The following is a 27,534-nucleotide window of genomic DNA, read 5'->3' as shown; positions in this document are numbered from 1 at the left end:
GTATTATTTCTCAATGATCACCTTACCTCGTATTCTTGGCTGAGTTGTCTAGTGTGAAAATATGAATGGATTTTCTTTACCATGAGAATTAATGGTATGAGAAAATAGTCATGAATATATTTATTTATTTGTAAGCAATATATCCTGTTCCACTTCTATTAATCCTAAATGTACTAAAGTAAAATCTTGAATACTTTGAAAGAGGCGACACTTTTTAATTTTTTTCTGCACATATCATTTATTTTCATTACAGAAAATGCAGAAAAGTAAATGAAAACAAAACCACCATAAAAATCACCATCAAGAGATAACCACGGTTAATATTTTGGTGTATGTTCTTCCAAATATGTGTTGGTGGTGATAGATGGATGTATGTTTTAAGTAACATTTTAAATTTTGAAGTTTAGAACTTCCAGACTTTAATACAAGGAGGAGTTGTTAGAAGGCCTTCCTTTTCTGGCATCCCTACGCTATCACCTTTGTTAGAAATCTGGATGCAGGAGAGTTACAGAATTTATCCCTCTTCTTCAGATAGACTGCTCTTATTCTCAGTTCTTTGTATTTTAGCTCTAGCTTTTAGGATTACTAAGCAGTTCTACCTTTACTAGCTTTGTCAATCACATTGTACTTCTTAACAATGGAGAGAAATATAAGTAAATAAGAAAAAGTAGTGTGAATGTAGCAACTGTAAAATCTATAGGCAGATGTGATTTGTTAATTTAAAAAATCAGCCTTCTGGCATTCGGCACAAATATTCTGAGTAGCTGCTGAAGCTGAATTTGGTTGGGTCCCTGCCCAGGAGAGCACACCATCTAGGAGAGAAGGCAGACCAATAAATAATAAAATACGATCATTGTTATAATAGAAGAATAACCAGGTGACAGTTTGGAGCAAAAGAGATGACTGTCAGGAAAAGCCAGTAGTGCCTTTTGTGTTGAGCTCGAAGGAATGGTAGGCATTTACCAGGTGGCCCTCAAGGTGCTTGAGCGATTCTTAACCTAGCCCTGGATGACCTCACCTCCTGCTTCACAGAGAAAATAACATTGTATAGGAATTCTCCCTCTTGCTTCAAATATATCTGTGTCCAAACCTCTGCTTCCCTCCTGTTAGATTCAGAAGAAGAGGTTTTCTTCTATTCAGGGTTGACCCCTTCACCTCTGTTTACTATCCGTTTCATATCTTCAACCAAGTTTTGTCTTAAACCTTAAACCAGCAGTTCCCAGAGGGTGGTTGGGGTCTCTGAGTCTCTTTCAAGAGGTTCATACGGTCGAAATCACGTATGAATAAAAGATTCATTCAGAGTGCCATGGATTTTAATGTGACAAAGTTCATTGATATGGTTTCAGATTCCACACTGCAGCTAACTTTCAGGAAATTGTCACTTATCAAGTTTTAGTATAACGTCAAAGAAAACTACTACTTTGTGAAATGGCTGTTAAAATACTGCTCCCTTTCCAACTGTATGTCTGTGTGAACCTGGACTTTCTTCATATACATTAACCCAAATGATACATTGCCGCAGACTGAATGCAGAAGCAGATATTAGAATCCAGCTGTCTTCTATTAAGCTAAAAATTAAAGAGATTTGCAAAACTATAAAAAAATTTCACTCATATTTTGGGGGGAAATATAGTTTTTATTAAAATATATTATGTATGCTAACATGTAGTACATTTATTATTATTTAAAATGAATTAATGAATAAGTAATTTTTCAATTTCTCAGTGTCAGTTTCTAACATGGTAAATATTGGCAATATAACCAACATAAACAAAAGCTCTTTGGAGTCCACAGCAATTTTTAAGCATGTAAAGGGTACATAGTTTGAGAGCTGCTCCTTTTCTTTCCTCTTTTTTTTCTTTCTTTCATCCTTTCTTCCTTTCTCCTTCCCTTCATAGCCAGGCTTCCTGGAAAATGCATTTCTACCATGTACTCATTGCTCCACTAAAACAGTTAAGTCACCCAAAGGCCTTCTGGTTACCCATCAGTATTTTTTCGACCTCTCTGGGTCTTTTATACCAACCTATGGCTAATTCTAGAAATCTCTGGTATTCTACTGCCCTGGTTCTCTACTTACCTCCATGACGCATCAGTACTTTTAAAAGTTTCTTTTTTTCCTTCGTTCCTTCACATTCTATATACTCCTAATAGACAGGCTTATATTTCTTGTTGTTTCAACCAACTATTCATGTATGAATATATGAGTATTCCTGAACCTGTCTCCTAAGCTCCAGACCATATATTGAGCTACTTAGTGCCAACTCCCCTAGGTGGTGCCAGAGGTAGATATTTCACATTTAACATGACCAGGACTGAACACATTATTTCCTCTATCATCTACATAATTACCCAAGCTGAAAGAGGCAGGAATCAGCTTCTTTGTTTCCCTCAGTCTCCTTTCCCTCTAATATCCTGAAATTACTTTGATTTGGCCTCCTACACCTTTGGAGGTTTTTCTTCCCCATTACCCAACCGTATACTTCTTTCTTCAGGCCTTCATTTCTAGATTATTGCAAAATTTTCAAACTGTTCTCTTTGCCTTAATATACATTCCTTCAGTGTTTCATCCAGAGGAATCCACTTAACCACATAAGATCACATACCACTTTTCCTTAAAATCCTGCATTGGCTCCCCTGTAACTTTTAGTATAAAGTTTAAACCCCTTGTCATAGAATATGAGGCACATGATGACTTGGTCCTGCCTACCTCTCCAATCTCATCTTTTAATGACATGCGTCCTGTGGTCCAGCCCTAACAAACTACTTGCCTAACCCATGCTCTCCCATGCTATTCCTGCTGCCTGGAATTTCCTTTTGGGTTTATCCCCATTGCTTTTCACTCATCCTTCCAACCTCTCACCCCCCAAATCTGTCTTGGCATACCTCCTTCAGACTGCCTCCCTTGATGCCTCTTCTCTGGGCCCCAGTAACACTCTGCTCACACTTCTTGTAACATTTATTCTCATTGTAATTGTTAGCACCCCCTGCTAGACTGAGAAGCTTGAAAACAAAGACTTTTCTCTTCTTTGTAGCTCCCATCACTTAGCACAAAGCCTGACATATATGTTTATTGAGTTTATGAATGAATGAAAGGACTGGTCTTTCTAGAAAAGAGAATGACATGAACAATGCATTGAGTTAGAGAAACAGGGACATATGGCATGAATTTTGGAGTCAGATATGGTTCAAGACCTAGCTCTTTCACTTACGACCTTTGTGAAATAGAGATGATAAAACGGCCTTAGTCACTGTGAGGATTAAGTGAAATATATAAACCACCTAGCATGGTCCTGGGCAAGAAATTCATTCATTCCTAACCCTTAACAACACCAATATCTACAAAGCGCTAGTAATTAGTTACATATTAGTGAATAAAATGAGCATAGACCCTGAATTCATGGAGCTTGTAGTCTAATGGAGTAGACCATTAGTAAACAACTAAACAAATAAATATATGATTACAAATACATTGTGCAGTGATGAAAGGTAATTAAGTTGAGAGTAGATGGACCTACCTAGCTGTGGTCAAAGAAGGCCAAAGAGAAGAGAATGCTAATACAAGAGGCACAAGACACAGGGAGACTTTTTGCTTCTTACTCTTCTGTAACGTCTGAATTTCATACCACATGAATCTATTCTTTATTCCAAAAATTAATTATATTACACTTTAAAAATAAAGATATGTAGGGGAGCAGGAGAGTAATTGACAGAAGAATATCTAGATCTATTTGTTTTGATTAATTAGAAGGAAAGGTGACCACCTGCTGAGAATGAGGGAGATGGAGATCAAATAAAACCACATGGACAGAGCTAAAGGTGTGAAATAGTCACCAGGGAGGATGAGCAAAGACAAGTGAAAGGACTAACAGCAGTGTTGAAGGCCCGATGGAAAAGGGTCCCCTAAATTTGTACTTATACCAGTCTGCTCAGTTACCTGGTTCTCCACAGCTGTATTCAGCAGTGCTGGTGTACAAGTAAAACTGTGAGATTTATCCCCGGCTACAGCTCTCCAGGGTGGAGTAGCAGAAGAAAAGGGGGACTGAGGAAATAAAAGTTCTGTCTAGAGAGTAGTTAGGTGGTAAACCACAGGGTTTGCCTTAGTAGGGAATGAATTGTCATCAGGCAGGTCTGATGGATTCAGAAATCGTGGCTGCACCAAGGAAGAACATGTTATGTAAAAAGTCAGTGGATAGACCATATCTTTTAATGCTGTACAAATTATTTCAAGACACTTGTTTTTACTTCCACCAAAGAGTGTTGTATAAATGTTTAATAGTAAATAAATACGGACTGAGAAAAATATTTTAAATTGAAAACTTTTTTCTTAATAGATTTGATTCCTGAATATGTTTACATAAATTTTTCTGAAAAAGTAAACTTTTTGCTCCCTTGTGTAAATTTCACTTGGAAAATGTTAGTGCCGGAACAAAAATAATCCTGTAATTTTTTTATTGATATTTAGAGATGGAGAAAGATGAAAATAGCAACTACCTGGCTTCGGAGTGTTCGTTTATTATGGTGTAATGAGTTCCCAACATTTAATAAGTTAGAGCAAAGTGTGATGTATAAGCTTACAGATATCATCGCTAAAGCTACTGTAAAATTTTAATGAGAATTTTCCGTATTTTAGGAATAAAAGATGAACAAACCCATAACAGCATCAACATATGTGCGCTGCCTCAATCTTGGACTAATTAGAAAGCTGTCAGATTTTATTGATCCTCAAGAAGGATGGAAGAAGTTAGCAGTTGCTATTAAAAAACCATCTGGTGATGATAGATACAATCAGTTTCACATAAGGTAACGTAAAATTCTTTTTAAATTCTTACATCACAATCTAGAATGATTAATAGGTACAAATACTGTCTACTGCTGCAGTTCAGAAAATAAACCTCTCTCTAGGGGAGATAATGGTAATAAATCATACACACCCCCTTTTTTTTTTTTGCAATTTTTGCTTCATTCTCCAGTATATCAGCTAGGTCAATATTGTGATATTGCAAATAAGTTTTTGAGGTTAAAATCAAGATTCCAACTTTTACTCTAAATTTCTGTTTGGCAAGCTGAGCCTAGTTCACTCTGCCTCATACCTGTCATTTCCAGAGTGAAGTAACATAAGAATATTTTAAGAATCTGTAGTAAAATTCTGGAGCCTAAAAGTGTGTGAGTCTCTAATTCGCTTTAACAGTATATTTTAGGAATGCTTCAAATGTGACATTTTAAAGTTGCTTGTACATGTACACATCTATGAATAGACTTCTTAGCCAGGATTTTTCAACACTACCTTCAGATAATTTCCATCTTTCTATTTGTCTCTGCTTGATTAAGGGTAAGATATAAGTACACATGTTATTTTTGCCAGTTATTTCAGCCCAAACCTATGTCAAAATCTGTCTTTGGAAGCAAGGGGAAAAGAAATTTATTTGTGATTTTCAGCATTAACCTGAAAAAAACCTGAAGCCTTAGCTCCCATACTAGTCCTTTCAGGAAACGTTTTCTCATATGAAGGATGAGCATCTTAAATTACTTGGAAGAAACTTAAGTTTAAACCTTGAAAACCATTTTTATAGACAATTTGTTGATATTAACTATCTAACACTTTGAGAGCATAGTCGAGGGAGTGGTAGTGAGGAGAAAAGACTCTTCTTTACAGAATAATGGCAGCACATAATTATTGAAAGAATGATAGAACTAAAAAGTTACCAATTTACAACTACCAGTGAGTAATTGATTACGGAGGGCTCGTCAGCGAGTGCTAAAATCACAAGGTGAAAGGCTGTTAGTGAACAAGATACGCACACGATTTCAAAGTATTATCCACAGGTTATTTATGAATTGCAAAGGGGAAAGGTAGTTTTATAGAGAAAAAATCTGAAGTACCCCTCCTTAACCAGGTAATCAAACTGGTGTCATCAATAATGGTACAAACTGCAATTATGTGCCTCCAGATGTGATGCAGTGCAAAGGACACATTGTCATCTCTGTACTGTTCTTACCAACATGTTTTCACCTGAATTTAATCGTGAGAGAGTAGTCAGACAAATCTAGACTGTGTGAATTCTACAAGGCATCTGAACTACACTCTGTAAAGTGAGCACACAGACACAGAGATGGAGAGGGTGAGAGCACAAACATGGCAAAATGTTATCCATTGGTCATTTGGTGAATCTAGATGAAGAGCAGATGGCTGTTCGTGGTATTATTCTTTCAACTTTTCTGTAGGTTTGAAATTTTTTGAAATAAAAAAATTTCAGGAAAAGCCAAGTTGTTCAAGTTTTTAAATGTTACTTTCAAAACTAGTTATTAAAGAAATTTTGAATGAAAAACTGCTCTGTGTTTTTCCCTCAATTTAACTGAAATATAGTTAAGAACTATATTTCTTAACTATAGAAATAAAACCATTTCTTAACTTGGGATAATTCTCCAAGTTTGTGTATATTCTATTTCTTTAAGCAGGCTGGTTTATTAAAAATCATATGGCTAACAGAGTGAGTATGTCATGTAGGGAAGTAATATAGCTTAGTAGGTTGAGAGTATACCCTTCTGTCAAGTGAGATCTGAATTTGAATCTCAATTTGTATACAGTTTATGGACAGTGTGGCTGTAGGCTGCTTACTTTACCTCTCACGCTTGCTGTTTGGTAAATTAGTATGATATTCATAGTGTTTTCGAGAGTTAAATGGGTCGATGTGTGTGCACCCTGTAGCCCACTGTAAGTACACAGTGTCTGTCAACTTATCATCCTCTTCAGCATCTTTTTTCCTTCTGCCTATCTTTCCTGTTCTCTGTAATCCTTGCTGATTCTCTTGCTGTATTGTAGGAAGTGCTCGGGACTAGACGGGGCGGGGGGGTGCTGCTGGGGGGAATAATTCCTATTTACATGTTAACTCTGTTTACATACTAATCTTGTTTCTCTTTGACTTACTTTAAGGAGATTTGAAGCATTACTTCAAACTGGAAAAAGTCCCACTTGTGAATTACTGTTTGACTGGGGCACCACAAATTGCACAGTTGGTGATCTCGTGGATCTTTTGGTCCAAAATGAGTTTTTTGCCCCTGCAAGTCTTTTGCTACCAGGTAAACTGAGCCTGTCTAGGGTATCAATAATTAGGGTGGAAAGACAAGTAGCAGAAATAGGAACATTTCTTCTGACTCTTACTTTTTTCTCATAGTAGATGAGCCTTACATTTAAGACTCCTTTTCATTCTTTCAACTCTCCCCAACTCTTTAGCAAGCACGCCAGACACTGCAGACTTGCTGCTAAGGAAATGGAGGCTTCAGGATTGAGTCTCATCCCACCATTAAAGTCAGGTGGTTTTGTGCCAGTAAGAAGTTTAGAATGATGAGAAAAAACTCTTGCCTTTTTTCACCCTCAACTTCCACTCTGATGGGACTCTGTGATCGTGAATTCCTTGCATTGTGTTCCAGTGGGCTGGTGTCTAGTTGCCTTCCTCATAAGCTACTTTTTCTCCCTTTGATGCCATGTACACCAGTGGTACTCACCCTTCAGAGGGCATAAGAATCCCCTGGAGTTCTTGTTAAACATGTAGCTTCCCAGGCTGTACTCTAGACCTCATTATCAGAATTCTTGAATTAGGTTCAAGATCTAAGTTTTTAAACAACTACTTCAGTCCTTCTGTTGCAGGTGGCTTATGAACCACTTTTTGGAAACACTGCCTTACCCATCCTTATCAAAATTTACAAATTCTTACTAGGTAGCTTCTTGTGTAGTGCTGTGAAAATGTGGGGCTAATGTGTAGAAACTGGAATGATGTTAAGTGAACCAAGTTCCTAATTTACCTTTTTCACAAACACTTTTTCTAATGGAATGACAACTTGTATCTTATTTCATTTGTTAGATGCTGTTCCCAAAACTATTAATACACTGCCTTCTAAAGTTACTGTAACAGTTCAGCAGAAACATATGCCCCTCTATGGCAAAGACAGGACACCTGTGATATCTGATGAGAATACTGAACAAAACTATACGCCACCTGACTCCTCGTGTCCAGAAAATAGAAGTTTAGAAGTTACTGATACACGTAAGTAACATTTGCAGTGCTTTACACTAGTGGGTTTGTTATTAAGACCATCACTGCTTTAAAATCAATCTCTCCTTTTGTTTGTGCACTCTGGTAATAGCTCTTTTGTGGTTGTTTTTTTCCCCTGATTTATTAAGCGCCATCTTCATTGTATTAGTCAGTGTTATAAGTGAGTAGAGGCAATAGGATATATGAACAACCACAGAAGCTATGAAAAAAAAAAGTGAATATTTACATAACTTAAAAGGGTCATTTTATAAAGAAAATAAGTGACTAGAGTTTTAAGTGGAGGACCACCAAACAGAATTCTCAAGGTAAACCTTAAAATTTGTATTTTAAAAATGGTTTTACTCTCTTCCACTGTACCTAATACAAAATTGTAAATATTTGCATATGTATGAAATATCCAAATTGAGAAAATACTGAAGTTATTAAAACCAGTTTCTTTTTTACTGAAGCCCTTTTTTTCTTATTCTATTGACATTATAGGTTTTCACAGTTTTTCATATTATGAATTGAAGGATGTCACAAATAACTTTGATGAACGACCCCTTTCTGTTGGTGGTAACAAGATGGGAGAGGGAGGATTTGGAGTTGTGTATAAAGGCTATGTGAACAACAGGACTGTAGCAGTGAAGAAGCTTGCAGCAGTAAGTTATACTTTCAGGAAGACAAAGAATTAGAGAAGAGTTGCTTCTTAGTGTGTTATATAATAAATTTTAAATTAATCTTTAGGAAATATATGATTTCAGTGTGTATTTTCTTTAAATAAACATCATTCTAAGCTGGCAGTTCTTAACATTTAAAAATTTGTTGAAAGCTACGGACTCTGTCCCTATAAAAAATGTAGTTATACATATAATTAATTACATAATTACATATAATTTGGGGAGATTCACAAAATAGAGAAGCTGAACTCTACACAGTGCTTCATGCATGATCAATATTAAAATGGTAAGATTCTCAAAAAATTTTGTAAAAATAGCTTCCTTGTATTACTTTTCTCATTTAAAAATAAAGTTTAGAAAATATACAATGGGCTTCCCTGGTGGCGCAGTGGTTGAGAGTCCGCCTGCCTTTACAGGGGACACGGGTTCATGCCCCGGTCTGGGAAGATCCCACATGCTGCAGAGCGGCTGGGCCTGTGAGCCACGGCCACTGAGCCTGCATGTCTGGAGCCTGTGCTCCGCAGCGGGAGAGGCCACAACAGTGAGAGGCCCGCGTACCGCAAAAAAAAAAAAAGAAAATATACAATAAGAAAACCTTTTCCTAATTCTTACCTATGTCCTTTGTTCCCATTTCTATTAGAGTGTTTACCATTTACTTATTGATCTGTTATATTTTAAATCTATTATTATATTCTAAAAATACCAATACAATACATATTTTTACAATAGTCACCCTTTGTCATATATGTTGCAAATACTTTTGCAGGTCTTGTTTTTCTTTTTGCCTTCAAATTTGCTTATGTTTTGTATTACATTTAATTTTTTTTCCAGAATGTTTATTCAGTGAAGTCTCATATTATTTCATTTTGTTCCCACAATGACTCAGTGAGGTTTATGTAGTTACATGGTTTATAAGGTTTTCCTCCTTCCACTCACCAGCCATGAGACCTTGAGCAAATTGATAATATTTCTAGTTCTCAGTTGTTCTATAAAATGGGGAGAATGATGCCTTACTATTTTAAAGAAAGCAGAATCAGCCAGACGATCTCGTGTGCCCCTTTTAGCTTTAGGAGACTTGGGGTTATTGTATTGTATTATACTGTATATTATTTTATTTTTTCAGATGGTTGACATTAGTACTGAAGAACTGAAACAACAGTTTGATCAAGAAATAAAAGTAATGGCAAAGTAAGTTAATCTGGCAGTGTGGTACTGTGGGAAAAAGCAGGACAAGGAGTAAGGGACCTGTTTCTTACCTAGAGTGTGCCATGAACTAGTGATATTTTCAAATATGTAAATTAAAATAGTTTAGAGAACTTGAAAGAACTTTGACTCTACAATTCTGTGACTGCATATACTCTTTCGTATGTGTGTAGATTAAACAGCAGTCGTTATTCTAAATCATGGGAAAATTACACGGAATTTCAACTAACTTCCATTATTGTGTTTTCTGCTCCCAAAGTTCACAAGAGATAAATTGTAGATATAATATGTATGTGCATATATGTGTAAATATATATATATATATGACAAATAGTCCCTTTGATATAAGTTAACACCATAAGCCAGGGAAGTGTTACATGTAAGAATGTTTAGAAGGCATTGACTCAGTATGTTTGAAAATTGTTGGACATTATCAGGAAGAGAAGGAGAAATAAATTAGGAAATTTATTCAATAATTATAGTGATTGATACTTGAGTGTGTACAATAGACCAGAAACTGCAATGTATTAACAATTGTTATAACACCCCCCACACCCACACACTTTTTTCCACTGAGATTTAGAAACATTAAAAACTTTGCTCAAGGCCACATAAACAATAAATATGTGGATTTCAAATCCGGATCTGTCTGACTCCAGAACTTGAGCTTTTGATATAAAACCTTAATGGGATTTACCAATTTATTCTCATTAGACCCATTGCTATAAATCACCAATTCTAGTTGCTTAACTTCAAGAAAGAAAGAATAGATTGGAATTAATTCATTCACAGTAAAAATAATGCACACTGAAAAAACTAAAAAGCCTTCTGTTCAGGATTTGTTCTTCATACCCCTAACCCCTCCTGAAAGTAACTTGTTCAAAATGGATAATCAGGAAAATATTTTTAAATAATAAAAGTCATCTCTTAAATATATCACTCAGAGATAACCACTGCTAGTATTGTGATGTACTTGCTTCATGATGAGTGTGTAGCGTTTTTCCCATGTCATTACAAATAATTTTAAAACATTTAAAATTATTGTATAACATTCTAGCATATATAAGGATTATATTTTATTTAACATTACCCTTCTAGGTTTGTTTCTAATTTTCAATATAACCTATTAAAGCTCCTTTAAATCTCTTTGTACATAAACCTTTAAATACAAATCTGCTTATTTCATCTGGAGACAGTCCTAGAAGAAGAACTTTTTAAAGACTTTCTAAGTATTTGTCCAAATGGCTTTGTAGATAAGTTATAATTTATACTTCTACCACCAATTTATTACAATTTCAGACTTCACTGCTACCTCACCACCATTAAATATTACTGCTATTTTTTGATAAGTACCAATCTCTGGACCTTGCTAGCAGAATAACCTTGGCCAAGTTTCTTACCTCTCTATTCATTCTTTTCTTTTTAATTTAATTTTATTTATTTTTTTATACAGCAAGTTCTTATTAGTTATCTATTTTATGCATATTAGTGTATATATGTCAATCCGAATCTCCCAATTCATCCCACCACCACTACCCACCCTCCTCCACTTTCCCCTCCTTGGTGTCCATACGTTTGTTCTCTACATCTGTATCTCTATTTCTGTCCTGCAAACCGGTTCATCTGTACCATTTTTCTAGGATCCACATATATGCGTTAATATACGATATTTGTTCTTCAATTTCTGACTTACTTCAATCTGTGTGACAGTCTCTAGATCCATCTCACATCTCTACATCCACATCTCTTCCTTTTTATGGCTGAGTAATATTCCATTGTATATATGTACCACATCTTCTTTATCCATTCATCTGTCAATGGGCATTTAGGTTACTTCCATGACCTGGCTATTGTAAATAGTGCTGCAATGAACATTGGGGTGCATGTTTCTTTTTGAATTATGGTTTTCTCTAGGTATATGCCCAGTAGTGGGATTGCTGTGTCATATGATAATTCTATTTTTAGTTTTTTAAGGAACCTCCATACTGTTCTCCATAGTGGCTGTATCAATTTACATTCCCACCAACAGTGCAAGAGGGTTCCCTTTTCTCCACACCCTCTCCAGCATTTGTTGTTTGTAGATTTTCTGATGTTGCCCATTCTAACTGGTGTGAGGTGATATCTCATTGTAGTTTTGATTTGCATTTCTCTAATAATTAGTGATGTTGAGCAGCTTTTCATGTGCTGCTTGGCCATCTGTATGTCTTCTTTGGAGAACTGTCTCTTTCTCCAAAGAGAAATGGGAGAATGTCTTCTGCCCATTTTTGGCTTACGTTGTTTGTTTTTTTAATATTGAGCTGCATGAGCTGTTTATATATTTTGGAGATTAATCTTTTGTCGGTTGATTCATTTGCAAATATTTGCTCCCATTCTGGGGGTTGTCTTTTCGTGTTGTTTGTAGTTTCCTTTGCTTTGCAAAAGCTTTTAAGTTTCATTAGGTCCCATTTGTTTATTTTTGTTTTAATTTCCATTACTCTAGGAGGTGGGTCAAAAAAGATCTTGCTGTGATTTATGTCAGAGTGTTCTTCCTATGTTTTCCTCCAAGAGTTTTATAATGTCCGGTCTTACATTTAGGTCTCGAATCCATTTTGAGTTTATTTTTGTGTATGGTGTTAGGGAGTGTTCTAATTTCATTCTTTTACACGTAGCTGCCCAGTTTTCCCAGCACCACTTATTGAAGAGACTGTCTTTTCTCCATTGTATATTGTTGCCTCCTTTGTCATAGAGTATGTGACCATAGGTACGTGGGTTTATCTCTGGGCTTTCTATCCTGTATGATTGATCTATATTTCTGTTTTTGTGCCAGTACCATATTGTATTGATTACTGTAGCTTTGTAGTATAGTCTGAAGTCAGGGGGTCTGATTCCCTTTTTTTCCCTCAAGACTGCTTTGGCTATTCAGGGTCCTTTGTGTCTCCATACAAATTTTAAGATATTTTGTTCTAGTTATGTAAAAAATGCCACTGGTAATTTGATAGGGATTGTATTGAATCTGTAAATTGCTTTGGGTAGTATACTCATCTTCACAATATTGATTCTTCCAGTCCAAGAACATGGTATATCTCTCCATCTGTTTGTGTCATCCTTGATTTCTTTCATCAGAGTCTTATAGTTTTCTGCATACAGGTCTTTTGTCTCCCTAGGTAGGTTTATTTCTAGGTATTTTATTCTGTTGCAGTGGTAACTGGGAATGTTTCCTTAATTTCTTTTTCTGATCTTTTGTTGTGAGTGTATAGGAAAGCAAGAGATTACTGTGCATTAATTGTGTATCCTGCAACTTTACCAAATTCATTGATTAGCTCTAGTAGTTTTCTGGTGGCATCTTTAGGATTCTCTATGTATAGTATCAAGTCAACTGCAAACAGTGACAGTTTTACTTCTTCTTTTCCAATTTGTATTCCATTTACTTCTTTTTCTTCTCTGATTGCCATGGCTAGGACTTCCAAAACTATGTTGAATAGTAGTGCCGAGAGTAGACGTCCTTGTCTTGTTCCTGATCTTAGAGGAAATGCTTTCAGTTTTTCACCATTGAGAATGATGTTTGCTGTGGGTTTGTCATATACGGCCTTTATTATGTTGTGGTATGTTCCCTCTATGCACACTTTCTGGAGAGTTTTTATCATAAATGGGTGTTGAATTTTTTCAGAAGCTTTTTCTGCATCTATTGAGAGATCGTATGGTTTTTCTTCTTCAATTAGTTAATATGGTGTATCACATTCATTGATTTGAATATATTGAAGAATCCTTTCATCCCTGGGATAAATCCCACTTGATCATGGTGTATGATCCTTTTAATGTGTTGTTGGATTCTATTTGCTAGTATTTTGTTGAGGATTTTTGCATCTATATTCATCAGTGATATTGGTCTGTAATTTTCTTTTTTTGTAGTATCTTTGTCTGGTTTTGGTATCAGGGTGATGGTGGCCTCATAGAATGAGTTTGGCAGTGTTCCTTCCTCTGAAATTTTTTGGAAGAATTTGAGAAGGATGGGTGTTAGCTCTTCTTTGAATGTTTGATAGCATTCACCTGTGAAGCCATCTGGTCCTGGACTTTTGTTTGTTGGAAGATTTTTAATTACAGTTTTAATTTCATTACTTGTGATTGGTCTGTTCATATTTTCTGTTTCCTCCTGGTTCAGTCTTGGAAGGTTATACGTTTCTAAGAATTTGTCCATTTCTTCCGGGTTGTCCATTTTATTGGCATAGAGTTGCTTCTAGTAGTCTCTTATGATGCTTTGTATTTAAGCGGTGTTCTTTGCAACTTCTCCTTTTTCATTTCTAATTTTATTGATTTGAGTCCTCTCCCTCTTTTTCTTGATCAGTCTGGCTAAAGGTTTATCAATTTTGTTTATCTTCTCAAAGAATCAGTTTTTAGTTTCATTGATCTTTGCTGTGGTTTTCTTTGTTTCTATTTCATTTATTTCTGCTCTGATCTTTATGATTTCTTTCCTTTTACTAACTTTGGGTTTTGCTTGTTCTTCTTTCTCTAGTTCCTTTAGGTGTAAGGTTAGACTGTTTATTTGAGATTTTTCTTGCTTCTTGAGGTAGGCTTGTATTGCTATAAACTTCTTTCTTAGAACTGCTTTTGCTGCATCCCATAGGTTTTGGATCATCGTGTTTTCCTTGTAATTTGTCTCTAGGTATGTTTTGATTTCCATGTTGATTTCTTCAGTGATCTCTTGGTTATTTAGTAACGTATTGTTTAGCTTCCATATGTTTGTTTTTTACATTTTTTCCCTGTAATTGATTTCTAATCTAATAGCATTGTGGTCAGAAAAGATGCTTGATATCATTTCAATTTTCTTAAATTTACTGAGGCTTGATTTGTGACCCAAGATGTGATCTATTTTGGAGAATATTCCATGTGCACTTGAGAAGAAAGTATATTCTGCTCTTTTTCGATGGAATGTCCTATAAATTTCAAGTAAATTTATCTGTTCTATTGTGTCATTTAAAGCTTGTGTTTCCTTATTAATTTTCTGTCTGGATGATCTGTCCATTGGTGTATGTGAGATGTTATCTGGTCTATTTTGTCATTTAAAGCTTGTGTTTCCTTATAAATTTTCTGTCTGGATGATCTGTCCATTGGTGTATGTGAGATGTTAAAGTCCCCCATTATTATTGTGTTACTGTCAGTTTCCTCTTTTATAGCTGTTACAGCTGTATTGAGGTGCTCCTAGGTTGGATGCATATATACTTATAATTGTTATATCTTCTTCTTGGATTGATCCCTTGATCATTATGTAGTGTCCTTCCTTGTCTCTTGTAACATTCTTTATTTTAAAGTCTATTTTATCTGATATGAGTATTGCTACACCAGCTTTCTTTTGATTTCCATTTGCATGGAATATCTTCCTCCATCACTTTCAGTCTGTATGTGTCCCTAGGTCTGAAGAGCGTAGACAGCATATATATGGGTCTTGTTTTTGTATACATTCTTTGAGCCTGTGTCTTTTGGTTGGAGCATTTAATCCATTCACGTTTAAGGTAATTATCGACACGTACGTTCCTATTACCGTTTTCATAACTGTTATGGTTTGTTTTTGTAGGTCCTTTTCTTCTCTTGTGTTTCCCACTTAGAGAAGTTCCTTTAGCATTTTTTGTAGAGCTGGTTTGGTGGTGCTGAATTCTGTTAGCTTTTGCTTGTCTGTAAAGCTTTTGATTTCTCCATTGAATCTGAATGAGATCCTTGCCGGGTGGAGTAATCTTGGTTGTAGATTCTTCCCTTTCATCACTTTAAATATATCGTGCTACTCCCTTCTGGCTTGTAGCTAAGAAGTCAGCTGTTAACCTTATGGGAGTTCCCTTGTATGTTATTTGTCATTTTTCCCTTGTTGCTTTGAATAATTTTTCTTTTTCTTTACTTTTTTTCAGTTTGATTACTATATGTCTCGGTGTGTTTCTCCTTGGGTTTATCCTGCCTGGGACTGTCTGTGCTTCCTGGACTTAGGTGGCAATTTCCTTTCCCGTGTTAGGGAAGTTTTCAACTATAATCTCTTCAAATATTTTCTCGGGTCCTTTCTCTCTCTCTTCTCCTTCTGGGTCCCCTATAATGCGAATGTTGTTGCATTTAATATTGTCCCAGAGGTCTCTTAGCTGTCTTCATTTCTTTTCATTCTTTTTTCTTTATTCTGTTCTGCGGCAGTGAATTCCACCATTCTGTCTTCCAGGTCACTTATCCATTCTTCTGCCTCAGTTATTCTGCTATTGATTCCTTCAAGTGTAGTTTTCATTTCAGTTATTGTATTGTTCATCTCTGTTTGTTTGTTCTTTAATTCTTCTAGGTGTTTGTTCTTTAATTTTTCTAGGTGTTTGTTAAACATTTCTTGCATCTTCTCGATCTTTGCCTCCATTCTTTTTCCAAGGTCCTGAATCATCTTCACTATCATTATTCTGAACTTTTTTTCTGGACGGTTGCCTATCTCCACTTCATTTAGTTGTTTTTCTGGGGTTTTATCTTGTTCCTTCATCTGGTACAAAGTCCTCTGCCTTTTGATTTTGTCTGTCTTTCTGTGAATGTGGTTTTCCTTCCACAGGCTGCGAAATTGTAGTTCTTGCTTCTGCTGTCTGCCCTCTGGTGGATGAAGCTATCTAAGAGGCTTGTGCAAGCTTCCTGATGGGAGGGACTGGTGGTGGGCAGAGCTCAGTAAAACTTTAATCCGCTTGTCTGCTGATGTGTGGGGCTGGATTCCCTCCCTGTTGGTTGTTTGGCCTGCAGCGACCCAGCACTAGAGCCTACCCAGCTCTTTGGTGGGGCTAATGGCAGACTCTGGGAGGGCTCACGTCAAGGAGTCCTTCCCAGAACTCCTGCTGCCAGTGTCCTTGTCCTCATGGTGAGCCACAGTCACCCCCTGCCTCTGCAGGAGACCCTCCAACACTAGCAGATAGGTCTTGTTCAGCCTCCTATGGGGTCACTGCTCCTTCCCCCTGGGTTCTGATGCACACACTACTTTTTGTGTGCCCTCCAAGAGTGGAGTCTCTGTTTCCTCCAGTCCTGTTGAAGTCCTGAGTCAAATTCCGCTAGCCTTCAAAGTCTGATTCTCTAGGAATTCCTCCTCCTGTCGCCGGACCCCCAGGTTGGGAAACCTGACATGGGGCTCAGAACCTTCACTCCAGTGGGTGGATCTGTGCTATAAGTGTTCTCCAGTTTGTGAGTCACCCACCCAGCAGTTATGGGATTTGATATTATTGTGATTGCGCCCCTCCTACCATCTCATTGCAGCTTCTCCTTTGTCTTTGGACATGGGGTATCTTTTTTGGTGCATTCCAGTATCTTCCTGTCATTGATTGTTCAGCAGTTAGTTGTGATTCCAGTGGTCTCGCAAGACGAAGTCTATTCATTCTTAACTTAACCAAGTTTCTTAACTGTCTATTCATTAGTTTTCTCATCTGTAAAATGGGATAATTATTTTAATAATGAAATACTTCATTAAGTTATTGTAAGGATTAAATAAAACAAAGCAGGTAAATCACTTACCGCAGTGCCTTGTTAGTATAAATTCAGCAAATGTTATCTACTCTTTTTTTTTTTTTTTTTTTTTGCGGTACACGGGGCTCTCACTGTTGTGGCCTCTCCCGTTGCGGAGCACAGGCTCTGGACGTGCAGGCTCAGCAGCCATGGCTCACGGGCCCAGCCGCTCCGCGGCATGTGGGATCCTCCCGGACCGAGGCACGAACCTGTGTCGCCTGCATTGGCAGGCGGACTCTCAACCACTGCGCCACCAGGAAAGCCCTACTCATTTTTAAAATGTGCCAATTTGGTGGAAAATGGAGCACTTACTGTCTTAATTTGCACTTCATAAAATATTTCTGGGCTCTCATATATATTTGCTCATTTAATTCTCACAGCATTCATGTTACATAATAAGTATTATTATCCACATTTACCAGGTAAAGTTGCTGAGGCTCAGTGAGGCTGTTAACTTGTGAGAGGTCACATTTCCAGGAGGTGGCAGAACTGGACTTTAAACTTAGGACTTTGAACCCAGGTTTCTTTCTGCTGTGTCACAGATGCCTGCAGTTTTGTTATACTTCAGCTCTATTTAGTTTTATTACTCTCAAGTATATAAAGAAACTCAAATTAGGTTGTAAATAATCAGACATGATTAAAGATCAAAAATATATGAATTAGATGTAATTAAAAATCAGATGTCTATAAATCAGTGCTTTGGATGTGTTAAAGAATTCTTGAAAGGATTGTCATACAAGTTTCAACACACTTCTTGAAATCTTGTTTGTGCTATCATTGAAAATTATACAAAACAAAGGTAAACATCAGCCTAGTTCTTAACCAAACTATTACAAGTACCAATGATCTGAATTATTGAGCTTTTGCTATAAAATCAAAAGCAGTTTTGCTTCTAATGTTGATTAATATTGACTGAAAGGAGAACTGTTTGCAGAAAATTATAAGCAGTTATAATAAACATATATAAAGATGTTAGAAACATATGTATCATATTACAGTGATATATAGCATATAATTATTTCTTGCTTTTTTTTTAAAGCTCTAAATTGAATAACTTGTAACCTACAGCTAAATATATGTATGTATCATAATAATTTTGAGTGGAAAATTATTTGTCACAGGTGTCAACATGAAAACTTAGTAGAACTACTTGGTTTCTCAAGTGATGGAGATGACCTCTGCTTAGTGTATGTTTACATGCCCAATGGTTCATTGCTAGACAGACTGTCTTGCTTGGTAAGATGTTTGTTCATCACATTGTTAGGTTTTATGTTTCTGTGTTGGAATACTGATATTTACTTCGTGACAGGATCATTTAAACTGTATTAGTCTTAATATTTTTCCTGGTCTGTGAAAACTATACAGTTGGTATGTAAACAACTGGAATTGCCTAGCAGGTGATAATCTAAAATGTAAAAATATCAGTCAAGGCTAGACTTTGAAGATGCTCTTATATAATTTTATTGTTAAATAAGAAATACTAATCCCCATTTGATCTTATTTAGAGATTATTTTTTAACAACTTAAAAAGTGATATTTGGAAATTCTTAGCAATGTAATATAATTGTCAGTAGCTGCTTAGAAAAAATCGTATTGTATATTGTCATAGATTTTTTTTATCCTCCTCTTTTTTTTTAATTGGTTTGTTTCTTACTTCATAAGGATGATACTCCACCACTCTCTTGGTGCATAAGATGCAAGATTGCTCAGGGTGCAGCTAACGGCCTCAGTTATTTACATGAAAACCATCATATTCATAGAGATATTAAAAGGTAAATGCTACCTTTACAAAGCTTTAGGAAAACTCTCTTAAAGAATAATTTTCTCTCACTCTTTCTATTCACTATTCACATGCACGTCTTAACCTGGAGCACTCCGTGAAAGCTCTCCTCACTAAGGATGTCTGTAATCTGCCTTATTTCAAACCCAGTGACCTATTTCCAGCATTCATCCTAATTTACCTTTTTAAAAAGAATAGTATGTTTTTTCTGTTCTTCTTGACCATTTTTGCTATGTCAAGATTATTTTCCTTCTTATTTTCTGGATCACTGCTCTTTTCTGAATCACTTTTATCCTCCACGGGTGCAGTTCAGTTATCTTTCTTGTTATGTATTTAGTTAGTTAACAAATATTAGTTGAACACACGACATGATAGGTACTGTAGATGGTATAGTTAGCAAAAGTAGCATTTGTAGCATCTGACAGCAATCAAATAATCACAAAATAATAACAGAACTTTAGTGTGTAGTCTATAGTATTAGTATAAAGAAGAGTTCCCTGAGGAAATGATATTTAAGCTGAGATCCAAAGAATGAACAGGAAATAAGTAGGCACAATTTGAGGGCAGCCATAGAAAATGGGGAAAGAACATTCTAGGAAGAAGGAACCACATATGTGAGACCAGTGTTGAAAGGGAACGTGGGAGCATGAAGAATTACAGGAAGTGAAATAAATGACTGAAGTGCGGAAATTCAAGGGGTGATTGATGTAATATAAAATTATGGAAGTAGGCAGAGAGCTAATCCCTGTAGGACCTAATAGACCAAAATAAGGACATTAATTTATCACAGGTGTAATCAGATGCCATTGAAAAATTGTAAGTAAGAATGTGGCACCACTTTTAAGTTTTGAGAATATCACTTTGACTTGAGTGTAGAGAATGGTTTGTAAGAAGGGGTAGCTTGGAGCCTATCATAGAAGGCTTGGTGGTAGCAGTTCATATGAAGAGACGTGAACAGATTTGAGAGCTTAAGATGGCAAGTCTTGCTGATTCTTGGCTGCAGGGGCATCAGGGAGAGTGACATATCAGGAGTGACACCAGGATTTATGGCTTCCAGAACTGAATTCTGGAATGATTGTGACATGATTCACTTATAGAGAAAGCACTGAAAGAGGACCAGGTTGGGGGTGGAAAATGTGAGTTCTCTTTTGTGCATGTTGTGTTAGAGGTTCCTTTAAGATATAGAAGTGAGTAGAGATGTTAATCAGTGTGATGTACATGTTGGAGCTGAAAGAAGTCTGAGCTGAAGACATCAATTTGTGTATTACTTGCATATGGGTGTTAATTGAAGAGCTATCATATGGTTGTCTTCACTTTAAGAGAGAACTAGATTAGGAAAAGTTCCCAAGATTTAGTACTGAGGAAATTCAAGACTTAATGGCCAAGTAGAAGAGAATGAGTCTAGAAAGGAATCTAAGAAAGTATTGCAAGTAAGCTGAAAACCAGGAGAGTGTGGTATCCCTGAGAACAAGGAAAGAGAGTTTCCCTAGAAGGACTAGTCAAAAGTGTCAATTGCTTTTTTAGAGGTCAGGATAAGGACTGAAAAATGTGGCATTTTAAAAAAATTTTTTTAAATGAGGCATTTGATTAGTGCCATGAAGGTCATTAGTGACTTAATGGAGACCTACTTCCATGTAGTAATTGGGTCAGAATTCAGGTTGTAGTTGAGCAGAGAATGGGAGCGAGAGAACTGAGAGGTGAGTATAGACAGTCTGATAAGACGTTTAGCCCATGAAGAGGGATAACTGGAAATTAGTGTGTCATTCAGGAAGTTTTTTTTTTAAGATGGCAGAGACTAAAGCATGTTTTTGTGTCTATGGGAAGAAGGAGGTGATAGAACAGAAAAGAGAAATGAGATAATTTATAGCATAAGGTTCCTGAGAATGTAGAAAGGAGTCCAAGTAGAGGGACTAGCCTCAGATAAGAGAAGAGACACCATCTCCCATCCCTTACACATTGGTGTATTCCAGTTGGTGTGTTCTTACCTCATCGTCTCTTTGGTTCATCCTACATATTCTTGCTGAGTGATATATTGACTTTAACTTCTACCTCTATGTGGGCAACTCTCAAATCGGTATCATTAGCCTCCAGTCCTATATTTTCAGTGTTTACAGACCAAATCACCCCACCGAGATGTCCCACAGCAGCCCGTAAGTCAACATGTCAGAAATCACTCATTCCTCTTCTAACACAAGTTCTTCCTTCTGTATTTCTTTCCTAATCAAATGAAGTCAGTATTCATCCTGTCTCCCAAGCTAAAGACTTTCTCATTCCCCATATCATACAAATTACAAAGTTCTATTGAGTGTGCCTCAAAATTTGCACCTCCTTTTTCTCCCCAGCCTTTATTTACACTCTATCTATCTCTTGTTTGCTTTATTACAAACTTTCCTGGTCATCCTTTAACCAGTCTGTACCAGTTCTCATCTATGCAGTACTATACTGACAGGTTGTGGTCCTAAAAATCAAGTCTGATAACATCAATTCCCTACTATGAACCCATTAGCTGGTATCCTGCTGCTCACAGGATAAAGTTCAAGCTCTCCTCATGTTCCACTGACACCAGTTTCTTCAAATTGATCATATGTTTTTTGTTTTCTTCACTGTGTTCATGTTGCTCCATTTGTCTGAGATGCCTTTCTTTCCTTCTTTTAACCTCAACTTGTAACAGTCCTTCAAGACTATGCACTCTTTTCACCTTCTACTTGGAATTTTCTGCAGTTCTTCCAGACACATGGTTGTTCTTTCAGCATTTTGTGCCTAATATCACCATTATGAATACTTACTGGATTTTAAAAAATTATTCCTATACCTTTGTTACAGATAAAATTCGAAGATAGCCCCCATGCCCAGCCCTGAGCTTAAATACTGTAAAACATTGGGGGTCCTCAATAAAGTTTTGTTGAATGAAAGTATGAGTGTAGGAGCACATGCATAAAATGAATGAATGAAGGTCTTTTAGCCATATTCTTTCCTCTTCAAAAGATTTCAGATAATACCCCCCAAGAAATGAAATAAATAATTAAGAAACTTTAGTTGAAAATTTGTTTTTAAATGAATTGGGATATTTTAGGAAAGGAATTAAGAAGGGTGCTTTAGGACACTTTGAGGGAAGTTACCTTGTAATAAATTATTTGTGAAATAATAAAAATATCTCTCACTAATATCAACAGCTTTATTTCACTTTTATTCTCCTTAGATTTTCCCTCAAGAAACAATAAGGAAAAGAAGACAATTTTATTTCTCTTTAGCTTTAATCTGAAATTCTCATTTATTTACACAAATTTCAGGCTTTTATGATGTATATTATAAAGTGGGATACTGTATAAATACAAACATTCATGTGCCTACCTAAGGAACTATTTGATTTGCTTGAAAAGAAAAACTTTTTTTCAGTGCAAATATCTTACTAGACGAAGACTTTACAGCCAAAATATCTGACTTTGGGCTTGCACGGGCTTCTGAGAAGTTTGCCCAAACAGTCCTGACAAGCAGAATTGTGGGAACAACAGCTTATATGGCACCAGAAGCTTTGCGAGGAGAAATAACAGCCAAATCTGACATCTACAGCTTTGGTGTGGTAAGTTTCATATATATATATGTACACACACACACACACACACACACACACACACACATACACACACATGTAAAATAATATATATATAATTAGTAACAATAATCATTCTGGCTGTACTTGTGAAATTGAAATAGAATATTTTGAATACATCTGTGTTGCTTAGCTCTCTTACATAAAGATTAAAATTGTTCACTTTAACCTCTAGTTAAATGAGAAAGTTATAAAAACTACTCTGAATTTGTAAAACTTTTAAATTGATTTCTGAAATTACTGCATGAAATAATTTTTTGCCACATGAATTAATATGAAACTTGAATTAATGCCTAAAACAAATTGTGTCATACAGTATGCACTTTAATGTCATGTTTTAAAAATGAAATATTTTTTGAAGGAAATATGCTTTGGCATTTTCTGATCTACCAGTCTGTTCCTAATAACTTTTATGATGGTATGAGGAGTGGATGGGAGTGGTTGGAGAAACTGGGTGCTTCTTTATCTTATTTATTCATATGTGTTTCATTTACGGATATTTATCTTCATAGTACTGTGAAGTTAAGGCACAGGGTTCTAGGATATGCCTGAGGTTTAGAAAATAATATTCTCCTAAGAACCAGAGAAAATTATTCTTGTGAAAAATCCTCTGCAAGACAGGAAAAGCAGTGTCCAGAACACATGTTGAGGGGGTGCTGATTGTTTAGTAAGTTGCCAGTAGAAAAGAACTGCTTGTGGGTATGGGCGGGATCCGAGGTATCCCGGAAGAAAGAGTGGTCAGAAAGGACCACAGCTCGTGTTCTTTCCGCTTTCATGCCTAAAGGGCATCATGCAGTGTGTGGAAATTGTTCATCAGATTTCATAATCAGTTATGTTCCTTCTAGTTTCTATATGTTGTCTCGAGTCATATTAATGGATTTTACTTTCTTCTTAGGTTTTACTAGAAATAATAACTGGACTTCCAGCTGTGGATGAACACCGTGAACCTCAGTTATTGGTAATTGAAAGATTTCATTTTTTCCAGTCCTTTTCTATATGCATTTAGAATCTAAATTTCTGTGGGTAAATTTGGTATCTAGAAATGTCATTTTCTATTGGCAGTCTTTCTGTTGGCAATTACGTAGTGGCATATGGAAAGAGCATCAAATATTTCTAATCTCAGCTCTGCCTTGAAATATTTGTGAAGCTTGGAAAAGACACATATATTCTATGTTCTAGTTTCTTTGTGTCTAAAATCACAATAGGGCTATATGATTTATGAGGTCTCCTCCAGTATATGTTTATTTTGTTACTTTCATGGTGATTACTAATAGCAGAGAGGAAAAGCAACATTTGCTTCCTTTGAAATTTATATCAGAATAGAATTGCTAATAAAATTCTTTATCCATTTCTATTATGGAGTATTTTTTAATAAAGTTATCATAGAAAATTTTACCTGTGTGTTATATTAGGCATTCATTGACAATTATATAAATAGACTAACTGAATGCTAAAACTATAGGAAAATTATGCCATGCCTTTTTTTTCTATATATTAAATTTTAAGAACTTGGAGAGTCTTCTAATAAAATTAAAGACTTACAGAAATACCTAGTACTATATATAAGTTTTTCTTAAAATTAGTTAAATAACTACACTGACTTTATTCTAATTTATGTGTTCTAATGGAACAAGCCAGTGTGACAAATTCAGACAACATGTGTATACCAGATTATTCCCCTAGAATGAGGATTAGAAAGTCAAAAGGTATAATATATTTGCTCAAAGGCTTGGTGCCATACTTTTAAGAAATACCATAATATCTCTATATTACCATATTGCTACAAGTGTCCCTTATAAAACTATATATTACAAAGCTTTCCATGGGTTCCTGGATATGTAGTAATGAATATTACATGCTATATAGTATTTCACATTAAAATATATTTATAAAACATAGTTGTGAAAAGTTAATATTTTTGTAATATTTCATAATATTTTACAGTAGCACATAGTGAAATTTTGTCTTATCAAAGAAATAAAATCCTCTGTCCCATTGGTTCTTGGAGGTCAGGAAAGAAGCCTGGGCTGGAGTTACAATTTTTGAGCTGTTCGTGTACAGGCATGCCAAAGCTTTGCGTGTTGATTGGATTATACAGAGAAAGTGTGTAGGTGGAAAATATAGGAGGAAAAAGTTACTGCAAAGTAGGGTTTTAAATGACAAATTTATTCTCTCATAGTTCTGGAAGCCAGAAGTCTGAAATAAAAATTTTGTCAGGGCTACATTCCCTCTGGAGACTCTAGGGGAGAGTCTTCCCTTGCCTCTTCCAGCTTCCAGGGGCTGTTGACATTCCTTGACTTGTATGCACATCCCTCCAATTTCTGCCTCTGTGATCACATTGTCTTCTCCTTTGTGTCTTTTTTTTTTCTTCTTTCTGTCTCTTAAACAGATGCTTGTCATTGGATTTAGGGCCCACCTGGGTAATCCAGGATGATCTCATCTCAAAATGCTTAGCTTAATTACATCTGCAAAGACCTTTTCTCCAAATACAGTCACATTCACAGGTTCTGGGGATTAGGACTTGGACATATCTTTTGGGGGCTACCGCTCAACCCACTACACCATTCTAGTCCTCCACCTCTCTCCCGATTGATTATCTGTTCATCGTGGCCCTGCCCCCTTTCTCTTCCTCGCTCTTTCTCTTTGATTCAACAGTGTGAGTACACATAGAGAAGTGTGCCTGTGCAGGGAGGGGCTCTGCATTCAGAAGCTGGAATTGCGTCATCAGAAGCACAGCAAAGAAGCAGACCTCCTTGTGCTGGCCGCCAGTAAATACTGCTGAGTACATGAGAGCAATTAGCTCAGACACATAAATACAAAAACCAATAGGCGGGTTTCCCTGGTGGCGCAGTGGTTGAGAGTCAACCTGACGATGCAGGGGACACGGGTTCGTGCCCCGATCCCACATGCCGCGGAGCGGCTGGGCCCATGAGCCATGGCCACTGAGCCTGCACGTCCAGAACCTGTGCTCCACAACGTGAGAGGCCACAACAGTGAGAGCCCCGCGTACCGCAAAAAAAAAAAAAAAAAAGGCAAATGGCTGAAAGTTTCTAGGAGGGAGGTATATATGTATGCATAAGTAAGTAAATAAATAGAGCTTCTCCTAGATGTCTTCAATTCTTAATAAGGTTACAACGGTAGATAGTAAACTAAGAGTAAATGTTATTATGATGTAGATTAAATAATTTAAATGTATTCTTTTATAATATAATTGATAATATAGGTTAATTATAATATAAATATTATTTATTTATAAATACATTTATAAATTTATCTGATTTGTTTCCCTTTTATTTGACACTCAAAGTTTTAACATTTGTCTTAAAGCTGGATATTAAAGAAGAAATTGAAGATGAAGAAAAGACAATTGAAGATTATATTGATACGAAGATGAATGACATTGATCCCACTTCCATTGAAACTATGTACTCTGTTGCCAGTCAATGTCTGCATGAAAAGAAAAATAAAAGACCAGACATTAAGAAGGTAATTTTTTTTACATATATTTAAAAAGTGAAGGAGGTGGGGTTTGTCATTTTTTCCTAAGTGTACATTTCAAACCAACTATTTAATGTGGTTCTTTTGTTTTTTCTATCTTTCTTTCTTTATAAAAGGTTCAACAACTGCTGCAAGAAATCACAGCTTCTTAAAACTTTACTGGAATAGACTCTTGGGTTTTTATATACAGCTATCTAAATCATTTTTTAAACTAAGATTTTTTTGTAAGCATTCTTCTTTACCTTTGACAAGGCAGCATGATGAAGTGCAGTGGTTATTAAAGCTTGTGTAGAAGCCCCAATATATAGAACAAACAAAAGTAGAGCCACTGTAGCAACACTTAGCCCTGCTTTCACTCTGAGGTCTTACCGTAATCCCTGAGATCTCCTTGGAACCTTACCAAACACAGTATGAAAACTCAGAATTAACAAAAAAGAGGACTGAACTATAGGGTGAAAAGACCCTGGGCTGAAGCCTGACTCCACTACTAATTTTCTGTAAAGCTTTGGGCAACCTCTTAGCTGCTTTGAACCTTGGTTTTTTCACCTGTAACGTTGGACTAATTATCTACTGTGCCTCTCTGACAGGTAGTCATGAAAATCAAGTGATGCAGAATATGTACAGGCACTTTGTAACTTGTAAAGTGATATAAAATTTAATGTTTACATAAATGATTATAAAATCCTATTACAGTCATTTGTTTATAGGGTCATGTTCACAGTGTGCTATTTTAAGCAATCATTCACCATAAGCCAGTTATGCCCTGATGATACTCCCATGATGATATGGCCATTGTTAGATTATGTTATATGGGAAATTTGAAAGCATTTGCAGATGCAGTTATAGTCCCTCATCAGCTGACTTTGACTGTCAATAAGGAGATGCTGCTTTGGGGGCTGGACCTAATAAGGTGAGCTTAGAAGAGCTTACAAGAAGTCTGAGAGATTCTCCTGTAGGCCTTGAGGTAAGCTACCATGTTGTAGGAAGGCCACATTGGCTAAGATCTATGGGTGGACTTTAGGAGATGAAAGCTACCTTCCAGCTATCAGCCAGCAAGACAAAATTGGAACCTTCGTTGTACAGCCTCAAGAAACTGAATTCTTCCAACAACCTAAATTAGCTTAAAAGAGTGCTCCAAACTTCAGATGATACCATAGCCCCCACTGACACCTAAATTTCGGCCTTGTGAGAACCTCAGTAGCAAACATGGACTTCTGTGCCTGGACATGCAGAACTGTGAGATAATAAATAAGTTGCTATAAGCCA

At 36.2% G+C, this 27,534-nt stretch overlaps 1 protein-coding gene across 4 annotated transcripts in view; it reads left to right on the top strand.

Annotated features, from left to right (window-relative positions):
* The window catches only part of IRAK4 (interleukin 1 receptor associated kinase 4), a 30,097-nt gene extending 2,563 nt beyond the window's left edge, over positions 1–27,534 (top strand). Inside the window, exons 2-12 of one of the 4 annotated variants that reach the window (XM_019934595.3) lie at positions 4,631–4,800; positions 6,935–7,077; positions 7,860–8,042; positions 8,532–8,692; positions 9,834–9,898; positions 18,502–18,616; positions 19,043–19,152; positions 22,557–22,740; positions 23,666–23,728; positions 26,098–26,256; positions 26,385–27,534. In XM_019934595.3, coding sequence (XP_019790154.1) covers positions 4,640–4,800; positions 6,935–7,077; positions 7,860–8,042; positions 8,532–8,692; positions 9,834–9,898; positions 18,502–18,616; positions 19,043–19,152; positions 22,557–22,740; positions 23,666–23,728; positions 26,098–26,256; positions 26,385–26,420 — 1,380 coding nt within the window. In that variant the 5' untranslated portion in view covers positions 4,631–4,639 and the 3' untranslated portion in view covers positions 26,421–27,534. Of the gene's footprint in view, positions 1–4,630; positions 4,801–6,931; positions 7,078–7,859; positions 8,043–8,531; positions 8,693–9,833; positions 9,899–18,501; positions 18,617–19,042; positions 19,153–22,556; positions 22,741–23,665; positions 23,729–26,097; positions 26,257–26,384 lie in introns of those variants that run through there. The other 3 variants (XM_019934594.3, XM_019934597.2, XM_019934596.3) reach the window with 3 other exon arrangements.

Source organism: Tursiops truncatus, chromosome 11 (assembly GCF_011762595.2).
Source record: "Tursiops truncatus isolate mTurTru1 chromosome 11, mTurTru1.mat.Y, whole genome shotgun sequence".
Classification (NCBI taxonomy): Eukaryota; Metazoa; Chordata; class Mammalia; order Artiodactyla; family Delphinidae; genus Tursiops; species Tursiops truncatus.
The sequence above is the reverse complement of the archived record's forward strand: the minus strand, read 5'-3'. Positions and strand labels throughout refer to the sequence as shown.